The sequence below is a fragment of the Triticum aestivum genome, chromosome 3A, assembly GCF_018294505.1.
Source record: "Triticum aestivum cultivar Chinese Spring chromosome 3A, IWGSC CS RefSeq v2.1, whole genome shotgun sequence".
Classification (NCBI taxonomy): Eukaryota; Viridiplantae; Streptophyta; class Magnoliopsida; order Poales; family Poaceae; genus Triticum; species Triticum aestivum.
Genome location: NC_057800.1, coordinates 41,799,326 through 41,814,268, shown reverse-complemented (window position 1 = coordinate 41,814,268; position 14,943 = coordinate 41,799,326). Strand labels below are relative to the sequence as shown.

The 14,943-nt window shown below is 43.5% G+C and overlaps 1 protein-coding gene across 5 annotated transcripts; it reads right to left on the bottom strand.

The window, feature by feature from the left end:
- Nucleotides 1–3,605: 3,605 nt before the first annotated feature.
- LOC123060093 (putative disease resistance protein RGA3) lies at nt 3,606–13,686 on the bottom strand. 5 transcript variants are annotated; one of them, XM_044482656.1, is made up of 6 exons: nt 11,919–13,686; nt 11,654–11,827; nt 11,302–11,416; nt 7,990–8,121; nt 4,265–7,424; nt 3,606–3,950 (listed from the first exon to the last, which is right to left on the bottom strand). In XM_044482656.1, the coding sequence occupies exon 5, from the start codon at nt 7,338–7,340 to the stop codon at nt 4,284–4,286; it is 3,057 nt and encodes a 1,018-aa protein (XP_044338591.1). In that variant the 5' UTR covers nt 7,341–7,424; nt 7,990–8,121; nt 11,302–11,416; nt 11,654–11,827; nt 11,919–13,686; the 3' UTR covers nt 3,606–3,950; nt 4,265–4,283. The 5 variants fall into 5 exon arrangements, with proteins under 5 accessions (XP_044338591.1, XP_044338587.1, XP_044338588.1 ...); XM_044482652.1 differs by lacking the exon at nt 7,990–8,121; XM_044482653.1 differs by lacking the exon at nt 7,990–8,121 and having other exon boundaries at nt 12,438–13,686.
- Between the last annotated feature and the right edge of the window lie 1,257 nt (nt 13,687–14,943).

The window sequence follows — 14,943 nt, the reverse complement described above, 5'->3', positions numbered from 1 at the left end:
CTTTATCAAGTTGTCCTTAGTTAAAATAACTTGTTTATGGACAAACCACATAAACACTTTTATTTTCAAAGGAACTTTGACATCCCAAACATGCTTGGACGTAGGAATGGAGTTCGAATTAATAACATTAATATACATTGATTTAACCGTGAATACTCCAGACTTAGTCAATTTCCAGCGTAATTCATCGGGTTATTGTGAAAGCTGGACCTCCATCAGTCTCCTAACTAGACGGAGCCATTCTTCCCAACGATTGCCCGCTAGTGTTCGTCAGAACTAAATATTAAGGGGGGTAGATTGAAAGACCGATGCGACGAACACCTCACGTCGTTGAACAATGCGGTACAAAGACGGATATTGGATGGCCAAGGGTGTCTCGCCGAGCCAAGTATCCTCCCAGAAACGTGTACTCGTGTTGTTTCCAATAACAAACTTTGTCCTATTAAACAAGGACTGTTTGACTTTCATCAGACCTTTTCAGAAAGGTGAATCGGTCGGCCTGACTGTAACCTGGGACAAAGTTTTTGTCTGGAGGTACTTGCTGCGAAGGATTTGAGCCCACATAACATCATTCTCCGATGAGAGCTTCCACAGCCACTTGTTAAGAAGGCATTTATTCTTAACCTCTAGATTCTCAATACCTAGACCACCTTGGTCTTTCGGTCTACAGATGATATCCCATTTGGCAAGCCGATATTTTCTTTTAAGCTCATCACCCTGCCAAAAGAAACGCGATCAATAGAAGTCCAGTCTCTTCCTAACACCAACTGGGACCTCAAAAAACGATAGGAGAAACATTGGCATACTCGTGAGCACCGAATTAATCAGGATTAATCGGACTCCGTATGACATGAGCTTACCCTTCCAGCAACTCATTTTCTTCTCAAATCGGTCCTCGATGCACTTTCACTCTCTGTTTGTCAGCCTACGATGATGGATTGGAATCCCCAGGTAAGAGAAGGGTAACTCTCCCAACTCACACCCAAACAATTGCCTATAAGCATCCTGTTCGTCTTTGGCCCTACCAAAACAGAACAGCTCGCTCTTAGGAAAGTTAATCTTTAACCCGGTCAATTGTTCAAATAGGCATAACACAAGCTTCATATTTCTCGCCTTGGCCAAGTCATGCTCCATAAAGATGATTGTATCATCAGCGTACTGAAGGATGGATACACCTCCATCAATAAGATGAGGTACCAATCCACCTACTTGACCATTTTCCTTAGCCCTTCCTATCAAAATTGCTAACATATCCACCACAATGTTAAATAGGATAGGGGACATCGGATCTCCTTGTTTTAGGCCTTTATGTGTCTGGAAGTAATGACCTATGTCATCATTAACTTTAATTCCCACACTACCTTTTTGCGTAAATGATTCAATCTGTCGGCGCCGGGCTTCATCACAACCTTTCATACGCAATGACTGTTGGAGGAATGGCCATTTGACCTTATCGTACGCTTTCTCGAAATCCACCTTAAAATTTACTCCATCTAATTTTTTGGAATGGATTTCATGGAGTGTTTCATGCAGGACGACCACCCCTTCAAGGATATTTCTGTCCGGCATGAAAGCAGTTTGGGACTGTTGCACCACAGAATGCGCAATCTGTGTGAGCCTGTTAGTCCCGACCTTGGTGAAAATTTTGAAACTAACATTGAGGAGACAGATCGACCTGAATTGCTCAATTCTCACAGCATCCGTTTTCTTGGGAAGCAGTGTGATAATCCCAAAATTCAAGTGAAATAATTGAAGCTGTCCAGAGAACAGATCATGGAACATAGGTAGTAAATCCTCCTTAATAATGTGCCAGCACTTTTTATAGAACTCTGCCGGGAATCCATCCGGTCCGGGAGCCTTATTGTTTTTCATCTGTGCAATAGCATCAACCACGTCCTTCTCCGAGAACGGGGCAACCAGAATATCATTATCGGCAGCCGATAGCTGGGGCACATCCTCAGTCCTGGACTCATCAAGGGACACACAATTATCCTCCGGAGGTCCAAATAACTGCTTATAATAATCGGTAATATATGTTTTTAGGTTATCCTGACCTAAAATAGCGCCCTCGTCTTGCTCAAGCTGAAAGATACGCTTCTTTCTGTGCTTGCCATTATCTATCAAATGGAAGAATTGAGTATTCGCGTCCCCTTGGACCATTTTGCGGACTTTAGCACGCAAAGCCCACTTCAATTCTTCTTCCGGAGCAGTTCTTTCAACCTCTTCTCCGCCTCATTTTTAACCTGAAGCTCAGCTGGCGATAAAATAGTGGATTTGGTCTATATGTCCAGGGCCTGTATAAGAGTAAGGAGTCTATCCTTTTCAATCTTATACACACCACTGAGGTGCTTAGCCCAACCCCGTAAGAAACTTCTCAAATGCCTAATCTTATTCTGCCAACGCTCTATTGCAGTCTTGCCTCCTACACCTCTATCCCATTCCCTGGCAATCAAGTCCACGAACCCCTCACATTCAAACCATGACATCTCGAAAGAGGAGGTGTTCTTGTTACCCACGAGGTTCGGCTCCCCTGAGTCCACGAACAATGGGGTGTGATCAGATATTCCCCTCGAAAGAGCTTGCACCGTAACCAGAGGGAACTTTTGTTCCCACTCCACGCTCGCAAGAACTCGATCAAGTTTTTCATAGGTAGGGTTTGGCAGAGCATTAGCCCAGGTAAACTTTCTACCAGAAAGCTCTATCTCTCTCAGATCCAAGCTTTCAATAATGGTATTGAACATAAACGACCATCTGCCGTCAAAGTTATCATTGTTCTTCTCCTCTCTCCTCCTGATGATATTGAAATCACCTCCAACTAAAATTGGAAGCTCTTCTGACCCACAGATTCGAACAAGGTCCACCAGAAACTCCGCTTTAAGCTCAGGCTGTGCGGCACCATAAACCGCCACCAAAGCCTAGTTAAAACCATCTATCCTAGACCTGACTCGAAACTTCACCGCGAAGTCGCCCATCACTACACTTCGGACTTGTAAATTGTAATGGTTCTTTTGTTTCAATAAAGTTATTACGATTATCTAAAAGAAAAGGGTTCCCCCAATCCCCGTTGACGGGCGAACTGAGCATTGCTTGCTAGCTAGGGCAGATGGTGCACGCGGTAGTTTGTGTCTTTTCCTTGTTCTTATTCAGCTCTTTTTGCAGAGCATAGTTCAGATATCTGCGTCGAAATGCAATTTCATCTTCGCTTTCCGCCCTTCGCCCAAGTCCAGAGCTCCGGCACAGGGTACCTCCCGCAGGGGTTGTGCTCCCAGACATCGGCAGCATCCACCTCCACCGCACTGCGCACATCTCCTCGCTGTGTTCAGTCTGCACTCTGCAGCTATGTCAGTATGGCAACAGCCAGGAAAAAAATATGTACAAAATTATTATTGGTCCTGATTTCAGTCAGAGAGTCCTTCTGATAATGCAGTTTCGCCATACGACGGACCGCAGGATTACAGAAACAAAGTGCTCTTCCTTCACCAGGTCACACACACAAGTTCGGCCATACATACAGGTTACACAGTTCATTGTAGCAAGCCTCAGGCCCAAGCTCAGCAACAAAATAAAAAGAAATGCATCACTTCCATTCAAATAATACAATCACGTGAAAATAAAGTTTGTCGGTTACATCCAAAGAACCAAACTGTGTCACACAGGTTCAGTACAGCAAAGGCCTCTGGCCCCAAGTTCAGGAAAAAAATAAAACGAAACTCGTCGGAAACTGAAAGCATACCACATGGGAGGTTTAGTACAGCAAAGGCGTCTGGCCCGAACTCAGATATAAACAAAATGAAATGCGATACAGTATTCCCAAAGGAAAACAGAATACTTCATTCACCAGCTTGGTACGCATCATGCTACCTGTGCACCTTCAACATTGACAGGCCTCCTCAACTTAGTATGCCTCATCATGCTTTGCCCGCTCAAGTGAACTGCACCTTCAGTCCAGCCTATAATAGAATTTGGAAACAAACCCGTAGTAGTTAAGTGGTTTGCTACGATGAGCATATTCTATGAAACACATAAGCAACTTAGAGCAACACACAACACTTGATAACTTGTATGCATGCAATCTGCTGCCATGGGCATGTATAAAAGCTCTTTTCAAATATGTACAAGCACAACAGATTTAAGCATTTCTCGTGCATCAGAATAATATTTCGAAGCTTGCAATTTTATGCATCCAATGAGGCAAAAAATTATGGTCCAAAGAATCAAAGACACAAAACAAAATGTCCAACCAGTATATATGCAGTGTTCATACCTTGTGTTTTCATTGCCATCTAACTGGTAGACAATGTGTAGATATCCAGGTCATCGCCATGAAGTCGTTGGTGCTGCTCTTGAAGACCAGACACCCAGCAGGAAGATATCTCTTGCATATCCTCGCCCAGCCCCAGCTGCTGCAAGCTTCCCACACCCTCCACATGGCTCAAGTTCGGACAGCCATGTACACGCAGCTCTGTCACTTGAGGGAGGTTGGAGATCCTCTCCAAGCTTTCACATTTCTGAATAATAAGGAGCTCAGACAGCAGTGGGAAGTCCTCCAGGGCCTTCAAGTTGTTTGTTCCAATTAATCTGAGCTCCTTCAAGCTGGCGGTATCCTCTCCAAGCCGTCGCGGAAGAGCCCTCAATTTATGGCAATTGAAGAGATCCAACACCATCAAACGAGGGAACAGTTGATATCCTGCAGATCGGACATCATCTTTTCGAATTTCAGCAGCTCCATCCTCCCCCCCTTCATCCTCAGCAGTTTCTTCTTCAAAAAAAGACCACTCCTCCCAGTTTGGCATATCCATGATTATTAACCATTCAAGTTTAGGGAAAGCAACTAACTCATTCCATACGGGATCACTGTTCCTGCAACCAACAAATTCAGGTCCAACCTTGGTAACTGCATATGCTCCATCAATTTTCAGATATTTCAAGTTTGGTAGCTGCCCAATTGGTGGAAGTTCCACACATGATCGTAAATCGGTGAGGAGCAAGTGTATCACTGAAGACAAACAGCTGGTACCAAGCCATGTGGGATAACGCCGACCAAAAAACCGTGAAATAGTTAGGTTTTCCAGGTTGCGTGGAGGTATTAGCTGCTCAAGGACATTCTGAGCATTGCTAACATCTTCTTCGGTATATGGTTCCTCTCCACGTTCAGTCCAGAATAGTCTTAGTTCTTTTAGATGCTTTTTGTCCGTCAACACTGTATTTGTACTACAATGAGTCACCCTTTCCAATCTAACAAGACCAAGAAACCTCATCTGCGACACAGAAGATAACTCTTCCAACTGCCATCCATCTTGCATATCAACATTATCACTTCCGTCACCAACAGGAAATGCTCGTAAATCAGTCAGGAACTTCAATTTTCCTATTCCTTTTGGAACCTGATTTATTTTTGTGCAGACGAGAACAAGACGTCTTAAACTGCACAACTGGGTCGTCGCCCAAGGAAGACTATGCAGATTCTCGCACCATCTCAAGCTCAGAACTTGAAGGTTCTTTAAGGAGCCAATGGATTCCGGAAGACAAGATATGCTAGTATAATCTAGATTAAGTAGGCGTAGATGTATCAGTTTTCCTATATAATCTGGAATGCTTTGCACAAGTGAGTAATTCAGTACCAGAACACGAAGAAGCAGAAATTTCTTGAATAGTGTATCATCGATTCTCCGTGGACCATTAACAACTAGGAAAGTCCTCACCTTAATTTCCATCTTATCCATTCTAGGTAACACTACTTTACCCTTCTTGCTGATAGCATTAACACGTCGCAGTTTTGACATATTTTGACCACTTAATGTTTCAACATCCCCAATAAAACATTCTTCTCTTGATATATAGCAAGCAAGTTGTCTCAAAAGGTCATGCATTCTGCATTCGGCCTGGTCAAAAATTACACTATCTGGATGGAGGAGATTCCGATGGATTAGCTCATAGTAGTACTCTTCTGCTGTGTCTTCTAATAGTTGGCCTTGTTTCTCCTCGACGAAACCTTCAGCAATCCATAACATGGTAATTTCCCTACGAAGAATGATAGTACCTTCAATATACAAAGCACAATAAAGGAAACACTGCTTAAGACGATGTGGTAATTCATCGTAGCTTAAATACAAAACTCCTTCAGTTTCATCAGAGAACATGCTTTGTGAGCTAGCATACTTTTCCAGAAACTTTTTCCACTCATTCTCCGTTACATCCCTGCCAGCCAAAGCACTAGCAATAACCTTGATAGCAAGAGGGAGGCGGCCACATTTGCGAACAATCTCAATCCCAGTGTTTCTTAAATTCTGCACTTCTTTCTCTTTGTCGATGTTCATGTTCTTCCAAAGTAGCTCCCATCCCACCTCTACTGACATGAGATCAACTTGATGGGTATGTTCTACACCTATTCTCTTTGCAATTTGATCATCTCGTGTGGTTAGCAATAATACTCCGGCGGTCGTTTCATGCAATGCAGGTCTTAATAAATCCATCCATACATTGGGATGCCAGACGTCATCTAGGACAAGAAGGAAACTCTTTCCGTTGATTGTTTCTGCAACCTTTCTCTGTAGTTCTGCTATGGTTTCCCCTTGCTCATGATGCACACCAATATTTCGGAGAACCTCTTTCAGAAGTGTTACTTCACTATAGTCTTGCGAAACACAAACCCATGCCTGTTGCCTGAAGCTTCTTTTTACTTTTTGGTCATTGTATATTTTCTGAGCTAGTGTTGTCTTACCAACTCCTCCTGTTCCAACAATAGCAAGCTTGTAAGACTTACTTTCCTTGTGTGCAAGAATTAAGTCAACCAGTTTCCTGCTAGAATGTATGATCTCCTTCCCCACAAGGTTGGGCTCAACAAGGTTGGAACTTCTTATCAGTTTGGATGTTGAACCCTGTCCAGTAGGTTGTGTACTACTGTTGAGTGTTAAAAAAATCTTGTCCTTTGAAATGTTCTCTATCTTCTTATTCAGAATTCTAATCTGAACAGCAACATCACGACGTGACCCGATGTAACAAAAGCAAGAGGAAATTGAAAGGCATTTACATGCAGCTAATTTGCTTGATGATGATGAAGGATGGTCAGGCAGTAGCTTGCTACCTTTACATCTGGCCATATCTAACATTTCATCAACATCATATATGACATCTCTCAGTTGACCAAGCCAATTGTTTACTGCTAACTCTTTTGTCCTCCTTTTCTCAGCATCATATATACAACATCGTATTAACTCTACTCGTCGCAGCAGTTCTGCGAGCTCTTCTTCCACCCCTAGGATTAATATGGCCTCATTTGTAATGATATCTTTCAACTTATTGGCACATGATCCAAGCAAAGATTCTAGTATGGTTGCCATTGATCAGACAGATTGAATTCAGTGCTAGAGATCCACCAGAAAACACCAACGTGACTTGTTTTGCAGAATGGCAAAAAGTGAAGGCTGAAAATAAATACACAAGGTATGTGAACATGCTTCAAAAATGAGACAAGTCTTAGAAGATATTGACAGATATCACTACTGATTTGCTATTTACTGAATAAATCTAGCATAATGAAGCTGTAGGGCCAAGTATGTTGTAAAAAACCCTAAGATGGCATTCAATTTTCACTTTTTTGTACTCATAAATGTACATGTGTCTTACTATTGTAGGATAACATGATTTTTTTTGTTTGGTTTGCTCAGTTGCAGGGCCAGCATACACAACAAACCACAAAAAAAGTTGCATTAAGTTATACTTTAGTCTATTAAATAGGCAGATGAATCAAGTTTTTGTTTGTGTGATCGATCCATCTTGTCCATGAATAATCTTACAAGTTTTCTTACATGCTAAGCTTAGAAACCACAATAACTTATTCCATTTATATATCAATTATTATTTTATTATAAAACAAGAGGCAAATGAGCTACCACGTTCCTCCACAGAGTCAAAATTATCTCAGCCATTAATCATATTAGTGTAATGGCAGAGATTTATAAAATAAAATAAAATTTGTGTGGTACTGACCCGTGAGAAATACCAACAAAGTACAGTGGATTCGTAAAGCATTTGCAGTGCACATGATGACACCATCACCATGTAAACGTATAAGCGCGCAAAGCTTCTACTATGTATACTTAAACAGTGGCCTTTTCTCCTCTTCCGTAAATTGAAAACAATGTTTCCATACAAGTTAGTAGTTGGGTTTACATAAAACAATTATATACATATATATATATAGTAATATATACATAAGAATTAAGTATAATGTTGCAAAAAGTTGGTGGAAGCCACATATAAAATAGTTAAACAGCTAAGTTAGAAATAAATTGTCCCAAAAGTATAGTGTTGAAATGAAGTTTGTGCTTTATATATGAAGTTAGAAATAAATTGTGAATAAAAAATATTAGCTGGATAAAAATAGCACTGCTTCTGAAAAAAAAATACTAAATGCAAATATGAAACCAAAAAATGTTAGCAAATTAGTTTCATGTGAACTCTATATCAGGAGGCAAGAAATGCTACTAGAAGGGGACATAAATAGCTAAATTAGGAATAATATGCACAGACATGTACGGATACTACTATTTTTGTACGAAATTAAGAATTAGAAATAAATATACATTAACAAGTTGGTTGATATTTCAGTTCCCCTAAAGGTACTGAGTGGAGAAGTGCTTAAAAGGTTTACCTATAAGCCATTAATCTCTAGATTTAATTTTTGATTGGAATTTTCTTGAAGACTTGAAAGAAGCATCCTACTAAGGTGTTGTAGCCAACATGTCTGGCTTCTGCTATTAAGGGTGTGTTTGGGACAGCTACGCTCCACAACTTCAGCACTGAATCTGATGCAACTCAAATGCCTCAACTTTGATTTTTTTAGTGGAGTGTGTTAGATGACTCTACGAAACATCGTCCGGATCAAATACGAGTAGTAGATCAACATACATCGAGTTGGAGTACCATCTAGTTCATTTTAATGGAGTAGAGAAATAGATGCTTCTACACGGACCATATCCCCTGTCCCTGGAGTTATGATGAAAATACCCCACCATGCCATTCACTTAACAGTATTTTCACGAACTGATTCCTTCACAAAATAGAATTTTGGTCTTCTTTTTCAATTCCCCATTGCTAGCGACGGCTAGGGCTCCTCTATCAGCATGTCCAGCGACCCCAAATCTAGAACGTCGGCGACCCCCTGCCCCCCTCTAGAACTCAGGCAACCCCCCACTTTCGATGCTATCCAGTGATTGCCACAACGAGAGGGTGGCTGGCGGAGTGCTTCATCTTGTTGGGGACATGGACCTCGTCAGCGACAGGACCATGCAAGAACCTCATGTAGCAGTTTTTTTGAGAAATTTAAGCCTTGGGTCTAGGGTTAGCCGGGGAGGGGGGGGGGGGTGCGCAAGAGGCAGTGGAGCAGGGCATCATAGGAATGGAAAATGTGGGCCAAAAGGAGATCAAGCTGGTGACCGGCCGCACAGACGAAATCAAGTGGCGCATTAAGCGATGACTTGGGAGAGAAGAAGCATACAAGAAGGTTGAAGGGAGTTGGTACAGATAAGGAATTGGTACATTAAAATATTGGTACTCATACAAAAAAAATCCTCGAGGACCAAACTTGATGCATCGTGGAACAACACATCAAGCTAAAAATCCTAGTACTCATACTAAAATGGTTGTGTCCATCCCTAGTTGGTGCACAGGCCGGGAGAAGTGAAATGCTCTGTCAATTTTAATAGGGGGAGGCACTCCTCCGCCGTAGCCATTAGCCTTCTACAACCCCGTCCCCTCCCCCACGTCACCGTTGGTGCGCCGCCAAGCAAAGCCCTCGGCGGCAGTGCTCCCATCCCATCCTTGCATCCCATCCCATCCCATCCTTGTCGTCGCTCCGGTTCTTCGGCGTGACGGCACGGCTCTCCTTGCTAGACCCCGCCACCGCTCGAGCTATGGGTGAGCCGCCGCCACCACCGGGACTCACCCTCCTCTAGCTACAGGGCTGCGCGGTCTCTTATGGCGATTGGGGTGCGGCCTCCCGGCTCCTGGTTGTGGGCCTTTGGCCATCGTTGGAGCCAGCCCTCTCCCAACTTGGTGTCCCCGGCGAGGTCCCTGTCTTCCAGATCTAGCGCGCCGAGTCATTTCTCATCCTGATCGTGACGGCATCAACCGACCACTTGAGCGGCAGATTGCAGAGGACACCAAATGGTCTTCATGAGGGACCCTCTCTCCAGATCCAGTGGCTGCTATCGGTGACTCACACTGGCAAGGTTCCAGGTTGTAGCCAGAAGGTTCATTTGTGGGTTTTGGCGGCTTTCACTCCAACTAGTTTGCATTCGGTGGAGAGATGAAATCTATGGACAGCAGCTTCACGCAGAGGGTATGGTTGCGTAGCGGCGGCTGTGGTGCCGTCACTCGATACTATGCTACACTTGTAGCTACTGGGATCGCTGAAAATGGTGACGACAATACATGATTGACTTCAATTTGGTGGTGCTTCTCTAAGTACCCGGTCTCGAGCTCCGCGGTGAAAACCTAAGTCTGACCCGAGTTGCTATACCTAGCAATAGCAATGTTTTTGTGTTGCTACCTTGTTGAAGGCCTTGGTCGGATATGCTCGAACTTATTCTTCAGGGTGAAAAACTATAATCTGGCCTTTGGTGGTTGGATCCGGTGACGACAATGCTTGAGCATCGTTCCCTTCCTGAAGGTGTTGCTGTTGAAGAACCTTTGTCATTGTTCTTGTGGTGTCAAAAGATGGTTGGCGCGGATATGGTCCTTGCCATAGTTTATTAAACGCTTCTTTTTTCCTTTCATCGTGTACGCATAGCTTTGATCATGCATGAGTTTGCTCTTTGCCGGCGTGCTTTTCTTTTGTGTGTGTGTACGCGTTGGTGTTGATTGTGTGCATCCTAGTTATGCACAAGCCAGGTGTGCGCTCATTGTGTTTGTCTTTTGAGTCAATAAAATCCACCCTTTGTAAGAAAAAAAATGGAGGAAGAAATAGGCATGTGTTCACTTGCGGCGGCCACATGGGTTCGAGAAAACACTTGTTACAAAGATATTGGAAACCAGTGCTTGCCAAATATATCTTTCAGAGATAAATATATTTGCACTGCTCCAGTAAAGTAATATAACCATTTGTCACAGATTTTGCGCTAACATATTTATATGCAAAATAACTATTATGGCATAATACTCGGGACTTTGTCATAACCTAAAATTATATGCAGAAAAAACATATTGTTAACCTAGCCGCGCAAATGCATGGGCCACTCCTTATGATTGAGAATGAAAATAGTAATGAAAGTGAAGTTGCTTATGATTGGAAGCCTTTACCTTACAAACTAGTCTTTAGTCAATAATAAGAATCCATATTCATCTTCTTGAAGACAAAGTCTGCTATGATGATCAGCTCATCGCCACTTTTAAGATCTCGCAAGACTGGGAACAACTAGAATAAAAAGAGAGAGTAGAAGATCATCGATCAAGTGAGAAAACCATGCTGCTATACCTATACAGTGGATAAATAGAAGATTTTCTACCAACTACTGAACAAAAGAAGTGCCAGTGTGTTGTACTCCCTCCGTAAACTAATATAAGAGCTCTTAGATAGTGATCTAAACGCTCTTATATTAGTTTACAGAGGGAGTTGATCTATAAGTGCAGAACATTGAGATCAAATATATACCTGAATATGGGCCGGTAATAAAACTGATAAGGCACTGATGTGAGTGTTGTAAGAGTAGAGCGTGTTAGCATAAACTATTTCCTGTCCCACCGGATCACTTGAATCCTGGTTGAATCAGTGATCAGTGGACCAAGACCAAAGGAACAAACACAAGCAACCAAGGTGGAACTTCCTCTGCATGGATTAGATGCATACACCGATTAATTGGAGATAATAGAATGAAAAATAGTCTTCAAATTATGTACTTGATTTCCTTATGCCTTACCGGAGTCAATGGCAGGCCAATGGGATATGAGCAAGAGAGCAAGTAAAGCAGTGGTAGGATACCCAGATAACACTAGGTGTGCTGAAGTCGCCCCCCCCCCCCCCCCCCTCCCCCCTTCCTCTGTTTATGTAGAAAAATGCAGCCTAAAACAGTATGCGACAAAGGTGCTGAGTTGGATGGCGTGCAGAGTATTTGTGAAAGAGACTGCCAACCTGCTTATTGTCATTGCTGTGTGATTTACTGGTAGCATTGGTCATCGCCAACCGCCAATGATGAATAGCTTAAGCCAAGTAGCACATAGGATAGTCCTAATGGGAGTATCTTATTGTATTGTTGTACCTAACATGCCCACCCATCCTCATCTAGATAGATGGTACCTAATGAATAGATTAGGACATCATGTTCTCTTTCCTGTGCAGACAAATCCTCTCCTCACCAATGCGTTTTTTTAATAATCTCCCCAATGACAAATCATTTAGCTAGTTAATGTTCAACCAAAATCTATGTAGTATAGCTTACCTCGAGTAACAGATTGATCCCAAATAGTCTCCAGTCAGATCTGGGACCAAATTGAGAGTAGCGATGGCACTCGGAGAAAATTGTAGATGATGAGGTAACAGAGAATTTGAGATTGTTGTCATTATGGCACAACCCGTTCATCCGCGCCTCTCCCGCGAGAGGCCGTGTGAACCCTAGTGCCGCCAGCGCCCGCGCCCTCCTCTCTGCTCCTTCCCCTCGCCGCAAGTAGAACCTGATGACTTACCTGAGCTAGTAGCGCCATGTACTGGAGCCAAGCAAGAGCAAAGCACAAGTGGAAATTGGATACCTAAACAACATCATTTTCATCTTTGTTTTCCCGGTAACATCATTTTCATCAACCAGCCATGACAGCCAGTCTCTTACAGGAATGAGACAACTCAGTCCCCAACGAGGTCTGCCAAGGGAGGACCGCACAACGACAGCCTACATTTACGATCTGAGAGATGTACAGCAGAATCTGCACATATCATAATTGCCACTAAAGATCCCGTAAAGAAATGTGAGACACAGCTTACAAACGACTATATGTTGTATTCATCACAGTTAACCCAGGCAGTCAAGGAGGTTCACCTTGGGGCTACAGAGTAACTAGAGCACACTTGTGAACAAAACTTGGATAGCGATTGAATGGTAGCATTGTAAGCTTAAAAATGGCCCCACATTTGCAAATTTGGATATGTGTGAAAAGATACTCTAAGTCGTGAAACTGAATCCCCATTCCCCAATCAAGCTCTTAACCGGACCATCGAATTGGCCTATTTATCCCTTTCAGTTCTCCACATTACAGTAAGGTAAAGTTCCTTTGTAGCTCAGGCTACATAGAACCTCTTATCCTCAACCAGATTACAGTAAAGTATGCAGTGTCACACAGATGAGACGGGTGCTAGCATCCCAATACATCCCAAATTCCGCCCCCAAAGCAAAGAAAATTGCTGCGCGAACGAGAATAAATAGGTGGTCTGAGTTTGAGAGAGGATTTTGACAGTGGGATGGAGACGGGTGAGGACATACATACTCTGTCCCTGATGCCCTGGGCACCAAGACCTGCTCGGAGAAGCGGGCGACGCCGCAGCGGCGAAACGGAAGTAAGAGGAGGAGGAGTCAGCCATGTACCACAACAGCCCGCTGGATGCGTCTCCGCGGATCCCGTATGGCCCCGGGCTCCCGGCGCCGCCGCCGGTTCGTCGGGGTTGGGGCTAGCCAAGGAGGGTTCAGCAGCGAGCGGCAAAGAGGGGGAAAAAGAAGACAGAGGCAAGAGACGCGTGTACCCAACGTTTTGCAGGTGGGGCCGCCTTGTCAGTATTTTTTCTTAATTAAATTCTTTTGGAGATTTTTCTTGCTGATGCAAAGTTTTTTTTGGATAAAGAGTGTTTTTATTAACTTATAAAATGTAGTGTTAAGCAATGTAGCATTAATCATATACAAAACATGATGATCAACACCGGCTTGTGCACATCGGCGACAGTAAAGCCATATAGAGTCGACACTATGCCTATATCGAAGAAGGGGGTGCACCGATCCAAAGATTATTTTGCCATCCATGTTGGTTAAAATTCGCCTTAAATAGCGGTTGGTACTCCGTTCGATGTAGCATAGACCATGTACAAAGCCAGTGCGTATAATAAAAAATAATATGCAAACCAATAGTGTTTTTGTCGTTGATTACAATATCATTTCTACATAGCCAAAGCATGTTCATGTGGTCACATGATGCGAAGTTCTTTTGAGAGATGATAATGACATGTATAGGAAGTGATACATTAGTAGTCACTTATACTCGTTGTAAAACACATAGCGACATAGTACATGTTGAGCGATCTTTGTTGTTCGGCTTCGCTTGCTATGCTCCCGGGGGACGGCTCGGGTGAACCCTAACCGCCTATGCCTCATCTCCCTCATGCTCTCCCAATTGTTGCCGGATAAAGTCAACAAGCAAAGCTCATCAGTGATGGCTGGGCTGCGGGGCAATGTGGTGGCCAGTTGTGGCGACCAGTGGTGGTTGTTCAGGCGTCGACCCTGGACATCGACATGCACGTCTGGTGATTCTATTCACCGGCATGGAGAGGGTGGCCGGAGGTGCGATGGGCCCTCGGATCTTGTTGCGCGAGCTGTTGGCGGCGCCTTTGTTGCGAGGGTGATGGCATGACGGTTGTGTTGTGTAACACCCCGACCACAGCCACCGATTCCCGGCCATTACGCCTGCCGACCACCTGGGATATAGATTCGCCACATAGACCAATAATGGTCTTTCCTGCGCACTTTTCTCCTCACCTGTGAGCACTCGGGAACAACTTCCTAGCAGGTCATCCATCCTCGAATTACTTGAAGCTTCTTTGGATATATGAGCTTATGGAAAAGAAAACACACCTTGTTGATAGGAAAGACCATGATGTCACATGTTGCTGCCTTTGGTAGATCTGGGTGGCGATGGTTATGGGCTAGCGTGTAGGCAACCATGGCTGGTGATTGTGAGTGTCTACCTCCT

Bases quoted from the DNA above. Each gene is read 5' to 3' on its own strand.
- LOC123060093 (XM_044482656.1), bottom strand. From the start codon at position 7,340: ATGGCAACCATACTAGAATCTTTGCTTGGATCATGTGCCAATAAGTTG.